Source organism: Rana temporaria, chromosome 4 (genome assembly GCF_905171775.1).
Source record: "Rana temporaria chromosome 4, aRanTem1.1, whole genome shotgun sequence".
Lineage (NCBI taxonomy): Eukaryota > Metazoa > Chordata > Amphibia > Anura > Ranidae > Rana > Rana temporaria.
In genome coordinates, this window is record NC_053492.1 from 305,121,765 (window position 1) to 305,136,314 (window position 14,550).

General features: G+C 42.3%; 1 protein-coding gene across 5 annotated transcripts in view; it reads left to right on the forward strand.

The window, feature by feature from the left end:
- The window catches only part of PCMT1 (protein-L-isoaspartate (D-aspartate) O-methyltransferase), a 93,323-nt gene that overhangs the window by 46,044 nt on the left and 32,729 nt on the right, over nucleotides 1–14,550 (forward strand). For all 5 annotated transcript variants that reach the window (XM_040350547.1, XM_040350546.1, XM_040350545.1 and 2 more), the window contains exon 3: nucleotides 12,612–12,643. In XM_040350547.1, coding sequence (XP_040206481.1) covers nucleotides 12,612–12,643 — 32 coding nt within the window. The remainder of the gene's footprint in view (nucleotides 1–12,611; nucleotides 12,644–14,550) is intronic.

The window sequence follows — 14,550 nt, forward strand, 5'->3', positions numbered from 1 at the left end:
TCTGTGAGTCAGTGAATCGGTTTTCAAGGTCTAATTCCCACTTGGTAAGGAACATAGGGACATAACCTGTCTCTGGCGAAATTAGGGAGGAGTAAATCATTGAAAGACGATGGCAGATCGGTTCCCTTCTATGGCAGATGTGCTCCAGTCCTGTAAGCTGGCGAAGTATATCCTGAGAACGCGAACACCAGCGCAGAAAATTGTGTAACTGGTGATTTGCACCAGTAGTTAAAGCATCCCTAGCGACCAACAATGTGCTGCCGAGCGTGGGATAGTCACAGAGAGCCCTTTCGGTAACGGAGAGGTTATCCATGGCCAACTCTTTGCCGTGTCATTGGAGTCTTCTAGTTCCAGCGTAACAGTGCTGATAAGAGGGCTGTCATCCCCGGGTGCCGCACATTGCTGTAACAATGTCCCGCCTCCTGTGATAGACGGCACACTGATCCAATGCTGAGAAATTGAATCGGTGTGTGTGACGTGTTTTATAGGAGGTGGGACTTTGTTACAGCGGCAGTCCGGCCCGGGAAATTCGAATCCAGCTTCGTGACACGGCAGGAGATCGCCGCTCTGTGTGATACGGGCACTGGCGAGGCTGCATTGATCTCTTGTATCATGTCTGCAGTCTCTGACCATCTCCCACATCATGTCTAATGGAGGTGCACCGAATATAAATTTTGCTATTGGCAGTGTGTTGAAGTAAGAGATTGCAGACATGATACAAGAGATGGTCGGAGACTGCAGACTGCATTTTTCTTGAGCTTTTCTTGCACTAAAGGCACCAATAGTGGCCAACAATAAATTCATATTATTTACATTGATATTAATTAAAAAGTCAAATATAATACCATTTTTATATATTCAAATATAAATATTTTTAAAAAAACTGTCATTTTCGGCTAAGTAGATCCTTAATTTTTGGTACCCCCAAATTTCCATTCGGTGCACCTACTAATATAAATACTGTATCTGTATATCACCAAATCTACTATAATAAATTTAAAAAACTTCCAGAATACGTAAACCTCAGTACACCAATCAATAATATTGGTATAATATCAATCAAACCTATATTATATCAAATGCTAAATGTCCATTGCATGCACAATGTGCTTCTGTGTATTAAAAGTCCCACATCATTAAATCAATCCCAGTGCTTCTGGATACATCCACTCCAGTCACCTCTGTGCTCTCTAGACTCTCGCCTTCCTGCATATAATATGTGCAGGACAACACTCATCCATCTGCTTGAACCTGTTATGGCTACTATACCCCTCCTGTCCACCGGGGACCCTCCAGCCTTCACTTTGAAAAATTTCAATCTCAATCTCAGTGGTCTTGGGTGCTAATGTAGATTTATGCATTTGGGCAAGAACATCAGTTCTTTTCTCTCTGTACAGGGTAGCCATCGCCCCCAGCCACCACGATGGAACAGGAGAGCCTGAGAAAGGGGGGGGAGGGGGTGGCCCCCCTTCTACCACCCGCAGAAGTGATCGAGTTGCTAATTAGCCACTCGGATCACTACTGCCTGTAGGTGCAGGCATCATCCCAGGATAACCACTGAAACCCAAGGACATACAGGTACGTACATTAGATAGGAAATGGTTAAACATTGTAAATGAAGATAACATACTCTACCTAGAGTTTACATTTTTACAGTTCTATGCTAATTTACCACCATTACCATAGAGGTGTAATTTGCGTTCAAAAACGGAACTGAATCCCTCTCTGCATCTATGGCACCCTTTAGCTTCCTCAACTGTTCCTGAAGATTTTCAGTTTCTGACAATTTTTTTGCGGTGTCATTTTATCATGTTCAAGTTTCAGATGGTCAAATTTCTGTCTTAACTGGGAAAATTAGATCCATGTCCTCGGTTTTTGTTAATTGTTTTGTTTAACTTTGTTTTCCACATTAGGATACATGTCTTTGACCTGGTCATTTTTATACGTTTTCATCTTCTGATCTTAATGCTTGGCATCTATCCAAAACAATGTTGTTTCATCAACTATTATAACCTCTTTATTTAGTTTCTTTTATAAATAATCTCTTATGTAATTTAGATCAATGCTCAAATGCAAGACTATTACAGGCTAAAAAATCATCAGTTTCTATCTTGTGTGACAACTTCTAGGGAAACTTGTTTTGCATTTGGTTGATTATATATATATATATATATATATATATATATATATATATATATATATATATATATATATATATATATATATATATATATATATATATATATATATATATATATATATATATACATATACATATACATATCTCTTGTCCTAAGAGTCTGAATACAGTTTGTATTTTAATGCTCATCCATAGACCAATTCCTATAGTAAACTGCATTGCTCTTTCTTAATCAGGTTTAGATTGTACACATCCCTAGCATGCTGCAGATTACAAAACCATTTTAATAATCTGTTCAAACCATTGCAAAGAACCATTCCTATCTCTAAGAATTGTGTCTGATTCATTTGGCTTCAGACCACTCATTACTAGCTGTAATTCACCTCTGTTGTTATAAACACTGGTAGTTACAGTAGGTGCAGCTGGTAATTTATTTTTCATATTTGATTTCATTTGATGAAAAGTTTGAGTTTGCGTTTTCCCCCAGTCATCTTCCAGGTCAGCCCTTGAGAGATGGAGCTCCTCCTCACACACAGGAAACGCATTGCCAATTTATTTAAAAGGCGGTCCCTGGTAGTCTTGGTGTTTTTTCCATCCAGAGGAGACATGTTGCCTGAGACAGCCGAATGAGTCATCTCCTGAGGACTGAGCTATGGGAGCACGGTGTGAGGCTGTGGGGGTGCCCCCTTACCAAATTTCTGGGTGGAGGAGGTTGGACGTACAGCCGCGAGCAGGAGGTGACCTGGATTTAAGCATCTTCTGAGCCCAGGTGTGGAGAGAGGCGCTGATGCACCATCCCCTTGGTGGCTTGGGGGGGGCTGTGTACTTGCGGCTGGAGGCCGCTGGACCCAAAAGAAGCGGCTCGTCATTTACAGGGCGGGGTGATGTCATCAGCATGCGCCGGGGAACTGGTCCAACCCATTAGAGGTGTGGGAAATTTGAATGGCTGGCTGGTGCTATTATCTTGGACGTGGCTGCAGGGGACAGCATGGACTCCACAGGAAGGTCCAGGATGCAAGAGGACGATTCTCTCTCTGCCCAGGCTCCCAGGGATGCAGGCACCAGTGGGTGACCTATTGTCCAATTTGGGAACAGCTAGCTAGTGGTGGTGGTCTCTAACAGGCTGGGGCACTACAGGTGGTTAGACAGGTGTTACTGGGTGTGCACACTGTTTTGGCTGGTTGAGGTTACCTTTTCTCACTGCCATGGGCCCCTGTGTGTGTTTTTTTTCTTTCTTTTTTGTCTTGGCAGGCCAAGCCTCCTAAAGAGCCAAAGCCCACTCCCAGGAAGCAGTGTGTAAAATGTGCTACCAAGATACCTCTGGAATACACAAAAACGCTGTGTTAAGTATGCATAGACAGACTGTTTAAACAGTCAACGCAATTTACACACACATTTTTGAATCCGTGAGGAATGACATGGCTACTACCATTTTTAAGGATCTTCAAAAATGTATTTCAGAGGTAAAACCTCTTACAGCTTCCTCTGGAAGTTCCTCTCTCATAGCCTTGCCAAGGTCAGTTGCCTCAGGGTTGCAGTTGATAGTGAGGGAACAAGCAGGTAGCAGCGCGGTTAGCAACAGATAGACAGCCCCAAGTACACATTGTCCCTAAAAGATGTAGAGGACTTACTCTGAACCAAGTGATACAATACCAAAAAATCTGCATGTAATCCATATTCTCAGTCAAGAACATTCTTCAACCAGGAACTTTTCATGGCAACCATGGATCTCAGAGATGCCCATCTCCACATTCCCATATGAGGGGAGTCCCAGAGATACCTGAGGTTGGTGGTGGAGATAGAGAGAAAGGAGTATTGTTTCCAAAGCAGGGCTCTTCCTTTGGTAAATATAATTGGTGATAAGGATAATCCGAAAGTTCTAGCAGAAGCTCTGGCCCCCTCAGAGGTTGAAGATGACGACTGTAGTACCTTACCTAGACAAACTACTATTCGCAGCACCGTCAGAAAAACAGCTGGTAAAAGACCTGGCAGAAGCTTAACTATGGCTGAAGTCATTAAGATGTATTTTAAACATCGAAAAATCCAATCTGTTCCTTACTCGGGATATTCGTTTTTTGGGATATCTGCTCAACTCCATATAGCAGAAAACTTCCCTACGGGAGGAGAAAATTCAAGGCCTCGCCAAGAGAGCAAGTTCTGTACAGAACAACCTCCCGATATCCATCAGGGAGCTGATTTTGGTTCTGGGTCTGATGACCTTAACGATACCAGCAGTACAACAGCCAAGTATCATCGAAGGCCCCTACAAGTCTTTTCTCCTAAAAAAAAAAAAAAACCACAGCAAGATGACCTGGATAGAACACTTTTACTCCCAACCTCCGTGAAGAAGAAAGAGGTTGCTCTGGTGGTGGAGGATCCACACAAACCTAAACCAGGGTCTGACATGGTCTTTCCCAACCTCACAGAAGTTGACCACGGGTGTGAGCAGATGAGGAGTCCACCTAGCAGGTCAGCCTGCTCGAGGGAAATGGTTCCCAGAAGAAGCCCAGGCGTCTTCGAATTGGAGGGAGCTTATGGCAATAGCAAAAGCCATAGAACACTTCCAAAACCAGCTAAGAAATCATCACACCCTGATTCTATCAGACAACGCCAGAGCAGTAGCTTATGTGAACAAACTAGGGGGCACATCAACCAGCTCTGTCGCTGGGCAGAAGGGAATCGCCTAAAGGGGGGGGAACAATCAAGTGGTGGACTTTCATAGCCGCCAAGAGATCACCCAAGAGGAATGGACATTGCACCTATAGGTGTTCAGGGAAATTACAGCCCGCTGGGGAATACCAAATATAGATCTATTTGCATCCTGGAAAAATGCCAAGGTGAAGCGTTTCTACTCGCTAAACCTGCAAGACTGGCATCTGGGGATAGATGCACTTCAAAACCCATGGAATTTCAAGATGTGCTATGCTATTCCCCCCCCCCCCCCGGTGTATCCGATTCCTTGAATTATTAAAGGGGTGGTTCCACCTAAAACTCATTTCTAGCAATATATTCGTAAGACCCGTTAAGCCAGCCTACCCGCAGTGTCTTTTTTTTTTTCCCCGTACATACCGAGATCTCGGGGGTCTCGTCCCTAGGCGGTGGGCGTTCCTATTTGATTGACGTTCCTCGGACGGGCGCATACGTGACGTCACGACTTTCCGAAAGAAGCCGAACGTCGCCGCGCAGGTGCCGTATAGAGCCGACTCTATACGGCGCCTGCGCGGCGACGTTCGGCTTCTTTCGGAAAGTCGTGACGTCACGTATGCGCCCGTCCGAGGAACGTCAATCAAATAGGAACGCCCACCGCCTAGGGACGAGACCCCCGAGATCTCGGTATGTACGGGGAAAAAAAAAAAGAAGCCAGCCTACCCGCAGTGTAACGGGTCTTACGAATATATTGCTAGAAATGAGTTTTAGGTGGAACCACCCCTTTAAGAAATTCCTTCAGGAACAGACCGAGTTGATACTGATGGCACCATATTGGCCCAAGAGAGCCTGGTTCTCTCAGCTCCTCAGTCTCCCAGCAGAAGAGCCTTGGCTACTTCTGTGCAGGGACAACCTGATGTGTGAAAACCGACAAAAGATGGATACGCCAACCTATTGCTAGCTAGGTCCGGATTGCAGTACTGTCGGTGTATCTAGAACAGACACTACAAGAAGACCCGTTAGCCAGCACTCTGAAAAAGCGAGAGACCAATGTACAGACCACCCAAGACACAATAATTTCCCACATGGGATCTGTCGGTCGTACTGAGGGGGATCATCAAAGCCCATTTGAGCCTCTACAAGAAACCTCTTTACGTCTGCTGACACGCTAAACTGTGATCCTTGTGGCTATTTTTACAGCACGTAGGATAGGGGAACTCAAGGCTCTGTCGGAGAACCTTTTCTCAAGATTCACGATGACAGAATTGTTCTTCAAACAGATTGGGGATTTACACTGAAGTGACATCAACTTTTCATAAATCCCAGTATATAATACTACCTTCATTTTATAGTTCACCAGCTAATATCAAACCACAAAAACTAAGCCTTCTAGATGTTAGAAGATGTCTTCTTCAGTACCTTGAAGTCACCAAGGAGTTTAGAACATCAGAAGCTTTGTTCGTTCTGTACGCTGGAAACAACAAGGTAAACAAGCATCCATGAAAATGCTAGCCAGATGGATCAAGTCAGTTGGAATGCTACAGAGTTGTGCAAGTAACACCGCCAAAAGATCTAAGGGCTTATTCAACAAGGGCTTCAGCGGCCCAGTGGGCAGAGAAGGTGGGAGCTACCCCAGAGCAAATTTCCAGGCAGCCACTTGGTCAAGATTCTTAACCTTTTTGTTCAACATTTACAGACTGGATCTGTTATTATTCAGCCAGGATCAGGCTTTTGGTAGGAAAGTCCTCCAAACTGTTGTCCCACCCTAGTCTGGTGAGTACTTGGTTATCCTTTCAAAGGCTGACCTGGAAGACGATTGGGGGGGGGGGAGAGCAAAGTTCTTACCTGTAACTGTTTCCAGTAGTCTTCCAGGCCACCCTAATGTTTAAGCTTGTGGGGTTGTGTTGTGTTTTTTGTCTTTCAGATGCCGAACTTCGGTTCTCTTGGATGACTGACCAGGGGCCCGAGGGACCGACTTTTAAAGAAATTGGTAATATGTTTCCTGTGTGTGAGGAGGAGCTCCATCTCTCAAGGGCTCCCCTGGAAGACTACTGGAAACAGAGTTACCAGTAAGAACTAACTCCGCTTTTCCTGCACATTGAGTTTTTATAATTGATGCATATCTGCAGTCCTGTGAGGGAATTTCTCTCTAAGTACATCATTTTTATTTTCAAATTTTCTTCTGATTTATTGGTTTTATTGCTCGATCACCAGCACTTATCAGTGTATTTTGATGGTGAAGAAGTCTCCCCACTGTCAGAATACAACAGCGCAGCAAGGAGGTTGTGGATGAGGGAATCGCGTAACTAGTAATGCTGTTGGGTGATTATGGGTTTGGTGTATCAGGACATCAGGGGATGTTTGGCTGGTCCCGCTGATCATTCGTCTGTATTATCCACCGCCCGATCGTCCTCACAAAAGTCCCGAAGATGATGCTTTGATCTCCTAAAACAGATAACGTAACTCCGAAAAGTGACAAGTCGTACCTCATGATTTCCAATGAGTACCATATATGTGCGCCTTCAAGTCGCAGCGACTTCAAAGTAGTCCCTGCCCTACATTGGTCTGACTTTAATGCGACTTGAGGTCCATAGACCTCAAGATTACACAGGCATTGCTTCAAGTCTTGTCAAAATCCTGGCAAAATCGCAGGACTTTTGAGTCACACAAGTGTGAAAGAAGCCGAAGGGTTCACCTAATTCCAGTGAGTAATTGACGCATATCACAAATCTCAACGTGTTTAGTGAGTGTTCATTCACTTCATTAGAAGTAGAAGCTACTAACAAGGTGTCTACAAATCAAACTCTGTTTCTCTAATTTATAAAGTAATGATATTCAAATTGCAGTAGCAGTTTTATGAAAAAGCACACTTAACAAATCGGCTTTAAAGATCAAACCACAGCACTTCAGGATGGTAACCGACATGGGTGTTTTCCCCGGAAGCTGTGGAAGGTGGACCTAAAGAGGCCCAACAGACAAAGGATAGCGCAGATGGACACATCAAAAGCCACAGCATCCAGTGATGAACCTAAAAATGTTGTTAGAACCTAGAAAGTATATATACATATAGATATAATTTTAAAATAAAAAATGACCAAGAGACAAACTCAACGTAAATAAAGAAATCTAGCTACAGTGGATATAAAAGGTCTACAAGCCCCTGTTAAAATGTCAGGTTTCTGTGATGTGAAAAAATTAGACAAATAACTTATTTCAGACTTTTTTCTACCTTTTTAATGTGACCTATAAAACTGTACAACTCAAGTGAAAAACAAACTGAAATCTTTTAGGGAGGGGAAGTAAAACTAAAAAAATGATGTGGTTGCATAAGTGTGCACACCCTTTTATGACTGGGGATGTAGTTGTGTTCAGAATTGAGCAATCACATTCAAACTCCTGTTAAATAACAGTACACACCTACCATCATTTAAAATGCCTCTGATTAACCACAAATAAAGTTCAGCTGTTCTAGTAGGTCTTTCCTGACATTTTCTTAGTTGCTTCCTACAGCAAAAGCCATGGTCCGCAGCGTGCTTCCAAAGCATCAGAGAGATCTCATTAAGAGATCTCATTAAGAGATCAGTCAGAAGGGTACAAAAGAATTTCCAAGGCATTAGGTAGACCATGGAACACAGTGAAGACAGTCATCAAGTGGAGAAAATATGGCATGACCGTGACATTACCAAGAACTGGACGTCCCTCCAAAATGTATTAAAAGACGAACAAAACTGGTCAAAGAGGCTGCCAAGAAGCCTACAGTAACATTAAATGAGTTGCAGGAATATCTGGCAAGTACTGGCTGTGGTACATGTGACAACAATCTCCCGTATGCTTCATATGTCTAGACTATGGGCTAGAGTGGCAAGATGGAAGTCTTATCTTTACAAAGAAAAACATCCAAGCACGGCTAAATTTTGCAAAAACACATCTGAAGTCTCCAAAAAGCATGTAGGAAAATGTGTTGTGGTCTGATGAAACCAAGGTTGAACTTTTTGGCTATAATTTCTAAAGCCTATGTTTGGCGCAAAAACACTGCACATTACCAAAATAACACCATACCCACTGTGAATCATTGTGGTGACAGCATCATGCTTTGGGACTGTTTTTCTTTAGCTGGACCAGGGGCGTTAGTCAAGGTAGAGGGAATTATGAACAGTTCCAAATACCAGTCAATATTGGCACAAAACCTTCAGGCTTCTGCTAAAAAGCTGGACACGAAGAGGACCTTCATCTTTCAGCATGACAACGCAACAAAAGAATAGCTTCACCAGAAGAAGATTAAAGTTTTGGAATGGCCCAGCCAGACCCCAGACCTGAATCTAATTGAAAATCCGTGGGGTGAACTGAAGAGGGCTGTGCACAGGAGATGCCCTCGCAATCTGACAGATGCAAAGAGTGGGCAAATATTGGCAAGTTAAGATGTGCCATAACAGTGCTGTAATAAAATCAAAAGGTGCTTCAACAAAGTATTAGTTTAAAGGGTTACTAAACCCACAACAGTAAAATCTGTCTGTATATGCAGCATATCATGTTTGTTATACTCACTGTGGAACTTAAGGGGTTAATCCTCTGCATTCTATAAAAGGGCTGTTTTAGCCTGTATGCACAAATCCTTCCCTTCTTGCATTGTCCATCTTGGGAAGGCCAGCTAACACACAGGCAGTAGCCAACCTGCACATGCCCAGTTGTGTCTTTTTATGCTGGAGAGAACATTTACCTGTTCTCAGAGCTAGCCAGGATATTGGCATCACACATGTTGGCGTGTATACAGGCTGCAGTGGAAATCTCCCCCTCCCTGAACTCTCAGCACTGGATAAACTGTGCAGTTTATCACTGACTGTGGTATACAGATCAGCCAAAAAGGTATATAGTGGCAGTATTTTAATGTAAAAAGATTTATAAGCTGTGGTCACTGTGAGGGGGGCAGATGAACCATTTTCACAATTTTTTACTACCCTCCAGCTAAAAGGTTTTAGTTTGTTGTTCAGCTGAGTTGTACAGTTTTATAGGTCACGTTAAAGGTGGAAAAAGTTCTGAAATATATATCTATATATTTTTTTTTTTACATTGCAGAAACCTGATATTTTAACAGGGGTGTGTATACTTTTTTTATATCCATATTTGGATCTCCTAACTGCTACCACTGATAAACGTGCATTATAAGAGTCCAAAAGCATAATTTTAATTGTGAATTTTCACAAAAAGTATGATCTCTTAATAAGTGAAAACAAAAGAAATTACTGAAGGTGACTCAAAATTCAAGGACATTTTTAATTCCATTTTATTTTCATACGTCCTTTTTTATAACAATACAAAACATATATAAATACTGTCCTGATCAAAAGTTTAGGAACACTTGAAAAATGGCAAAAAGTCATATTTTACATTGTTGGATCTTAACAAGGTTCCAAGTAGAGCTTCAACATGCAACAAGAAGAAATGAGAGTGAGACGAAACATTTTTTGAGCATTCAATTTAATGAAAACAACGAATAAACTGATCAAAAGTTTAGCACCACTCGCCTTTAAAAGGTCAAAAATGTGCAAAGATGTGGATTCATTGTCATTCTCTTGTCAGATAGTCACACGTTGTGTATGCAAAGACAAAAAAACTCTCCCTTTTTGATCGTGGTTGGGTTGCTGAACTGCATAAGCAGGGTCTCTCATCAAGACGATCCTCGACCCAAATTAAGGCCCTTACTGGTGCTGACTGCAGCCCCATAACCATCAGACGGCACCTGAGACTGAAGGGCTTCAAAAACAAAAACGTCTTCAAAAACCTTGTCTACTTGAACGCCACAGAACTGCTCTTTGCAAGAGAGCACCAAACATGGGACATTCAAAGGTGGAAGAAAGTTTTATTCTCTGATGAGAGAAAATTTAACCTTGATGGTCCTGATGGTTTCCAACATAACTGACATGACAAGTAGATCCCACCTGAGATGTTTTCTACGTGCCACAGTGGAGGGGGCGCCATAATGGTCTGGGGTGCTTTTTCCTTCAGTGGAACAATGGAGCTTCAGGAAGTGCAGGGGCATTAAACGGCCGCTGGCTATGTCCAGATATTGCAGAGAGCATTCCTCATGACTGAGGGCCCTCGTCTGTGTGGTAACAGGACAATGCTACAGTACACAATGCCCACAGGACAAGGGACTTCCAGGATAATAACATCACTCTTTTGGCCCATCCTGCGTGTTCCCCTGATCTAAATCCAATTGAGAACCTTTGGGGATGGATGGCAAGGGAAGTTTACAAAAATGGACAACAGTTCCAGACAGTAGATGGCCTTCGTGTGGCTGTCTTCACCACTTGGAGAAATGTTCCCACTCACCTCATGGATACGCTTGCCTCAAGCATGCCGAAACAAGATTTTGAAGTGATCAACAATAACAGCGGAGCTACTCATTACCGAGTTCATGTTTGGAAGTTGGATTTCTGTTTTTTTTTTTGGGGGGGGGGGTAGTTTTTTTGTTTTTTTTGGAGGTGTGGTCCTAAACTTTTGATCAGCTGAAAAACAGCCTGTTTCAGTTTATTCGTTGTTTTCATTAAATTGAATGCTCAAAAAAATTTTTGTCTCACTCTCTCTCTCATTTCTTCTTGTTGCATGTTGAAGCTCTACTTGGAACCTTGTTAAGCTCCAACAATGTAAAATATGATTGTTTTGCCATTTTTCAAGTGGTCTTAAACTTTTGATCAGGACTGTGTGTGTGTGTGTGTGTGTGTGTGTGTGTGTGTGTGTGTGTGTGTGTGTGTATATGTATATATATATATATTATATTTTATTTTTCTGTGTGTATGTTTTTTTATTTGCCATGTTTGTTTTTTCCGGTCGCTGTTTTTGTTGTGAATATATGGGTGTCTTTTTATATGGTGTGTGTGTGTGTGTGTGTCCTTCTTTTCTTCTTTTTTTTTTTTTTCTCTTCTCTGCCCAGGTTTAGTGCTCGCAATGGTTTCATGGCAGATATGCAGTTATATCATTATGCTGTTCCACCATTATGATGTGCCGCTGTCCCATGAAGGCCTGTGGCAAGTGGCGGCACATGTCCTATTTTATGCATGACGTCATCACCCGATGTACAGGGCATGCGTAGCCTTTGATTTCTTCATCTGCACTATCCGGTGCCCCCTGTTTGTTGAGCCTCCTGTGCCACCTCCCCCATAATACAAAAATCTCCTGCGCTCTGGTGTTTTCGCTAAAGGGTGATGTAGTCCAACCCTAGGGCAAGGTCTAGAGTCTTGCAGCCCTCCTCAGAACCATGGGCGTTCATGTAGCTAAAAAAAGAAAAGAAAAGAGGGGAGGGCGCACCGACCTAGTGCATTACCATAAAAAGGTTTTATTGAATGAATAAAAGCAAAAAATCCTACTCACAAAGACAGCTTGAATACAGCTTATCGGACTGGTCTCTTGGTTCCTACCAGCAAAACCTGATGATGCCGAGGATCCAATGGTACCCGTAATGCACTAGGTCGGTGCGCCCTCCCCTCCTTTTTTTTTTTTTTTTCCCTCCCCCCATAAGGCAGACACCCTTAACGGTTACCATCCTAAAGTGCTGCTGTTTTTTTGTAAGCGTAAATTTGTCATTTCAGTGCACCACTACTATTTTTTTTTTTTTTTTTTAATATCTCCTACATTTGTTAAGAGATTTTTTTATCTTTGTATAATAATGAAACTTTTTTTTATCTATTTTCTTGGTGGTGTACCCTTTTAAAAGTCCCATGGGCATTTTAATTTTTTGTTTTGTTTTTGATGCTTGCATTGGACTGATCAATATCTCTTAGAAAAGATATCAACTCATTCTCTTTCCATGTTTGTTTTTTCCTAATAGGTTATCAAGCAACAATTAGTGCTCCACACATGGTAAGTTTCATGCATTTATTATGCTTGTTAAAATGTATGTATGTTTGTACTATTTTAATATGTTATTTTAGTGGATAAGACCACTAAAAATGTGATAGTTGCTATTTAAAAGCTGAAGGTTTTTTACCTTCATGCATTAACTATGCATAAAGGTAAAACACCTGCTAAATAATAAATGTAAGAGAAAATGCCCTGATAATAGAGTATTATTGCCCCCCAAACTGCATTGAATGTTTTTATGTGATCAAATTTATAAGTGTATAAGTGTGTGTTGTATTGTTTTTCTTCAATGCATTTTTATCTGAAATCTATTTTTTATTTACCTCTTTCATGTGTTGATTTATGATCAAATGTTAGCATAAACAAGTTTATTATGTTCCTGCTTTGTAGCATTTGTATAATGTAAAATCTCCATTGAGGAGGGCAAGTCTCAAAGAACAGGATGAATAATAAGGTGTTGCTTTCTTTTTGGGAGATTTTGTAGTGCTTCATCCAGTAGGTGAGCAACATTGTACAAGAAGGTTAGTGGGGGACTGTTTGCTGCCAGGGTTATAGGATCACTAATCTGACATGACCTATAATAGGATGATCGTCAAAGTGGGTCAAGTTGCAGTTTTTGCATCCGCTGTCTCTTTGACACTGAATAGGGGGCTAAAGAAATTACATGTGTGTACTTATTTAATTTAATCTTAAAGCGGATCTCCACCCTCATTTACACTGGACGTCCATATTAAAAGCGCTACAATATAAGCCAGAATCGGCTATTTACATTTTAAATGTTGAACTGGTACCTTTTTTATTCTAGCCGTGGTTCCGGTCTGCCCCCCCTCGGGTTTTAGACGGGTTTTTCTGAGTTTCCAGCACTGCGCCTGCTGGGAGCTATTCTCAGAGCTCCTAATATTCAGCTGTAATGACACATCGCGCGACTTCCCGCGTTGCGATGACAACAGGGACGCTCACGCCGACGGGCACATTCGCGAGATCGAGCGGTGGATGCTGGGACAGCATCCACCGCAAACAGGAACTACCTCCTTCTTGGATTCGAGCGCCCAAAGCCAAGATGGCCACGGGACTTTGAGCAGAATATAAGTGTTTATTAGGGCAGAAAAAACAGCGGAGGGGCGGACGAAAACGGGATACGTAAGTTTAGCACAGCAGTGCTAATACACATTTTGATTTGCCAACAAAAAAAAAAACGATTGAGCCGCGGGAGATCCGCTTTAAAGAGGTTGCAAAGGCAGAAGGTCTGTTTTTTTTCTTTGATTTTTTTTTTGTCGCCACAGCTGATCATCGCGTGAACCAGAAAGTTCCGGTAAACGGCATTCCTCGGTTCACGCTGACAGGGAGAGCCAATCGCCAGCTCTCCCTGTCAGAGGGGGGGGGTGTCTGTGCTGATAATTAGCACATTGGCACATCTGAGTGGGCTGTGCTGATAATCCGCTGCAAATCAGTGCCCAGCAGTGCCCCAATAGTAATGGCAAATCAGTGCCCAGCAGTGCCCCAATAGTAATGGCAAATCAGTGCCCAGCAGTAACACCCCTGTCAGTAACACATCAATACCTCATCAGCACTGGCCATCAGTGCTGCCTATTAGTGGCAACTCATTAGTGCCGCCTTGTTAGTGCCAGTCAGTGAGGGGGAAAACAAAATTGTATGACAAACTAAGAAAAACTTTTTTTTTTTCCTAAAATTTTGGTCCTTCTTTGGTTTGTTTAGGGAAAAAAAAAAAAAACCCAGAGGAGGTCAAATACCACCAAAAGAACGCTCTATTTGTGGGAAGGAAATTATAAAAAATTTAGTTTGGGTACAGTGTAGCATGACCGCGCAATTGTCATTCAAAGTGTAACAGCACAAAGTAAGGAAATTCTGCTTTGGGAGCCAAAATTCAAATTGAGAGAGAAATGCTT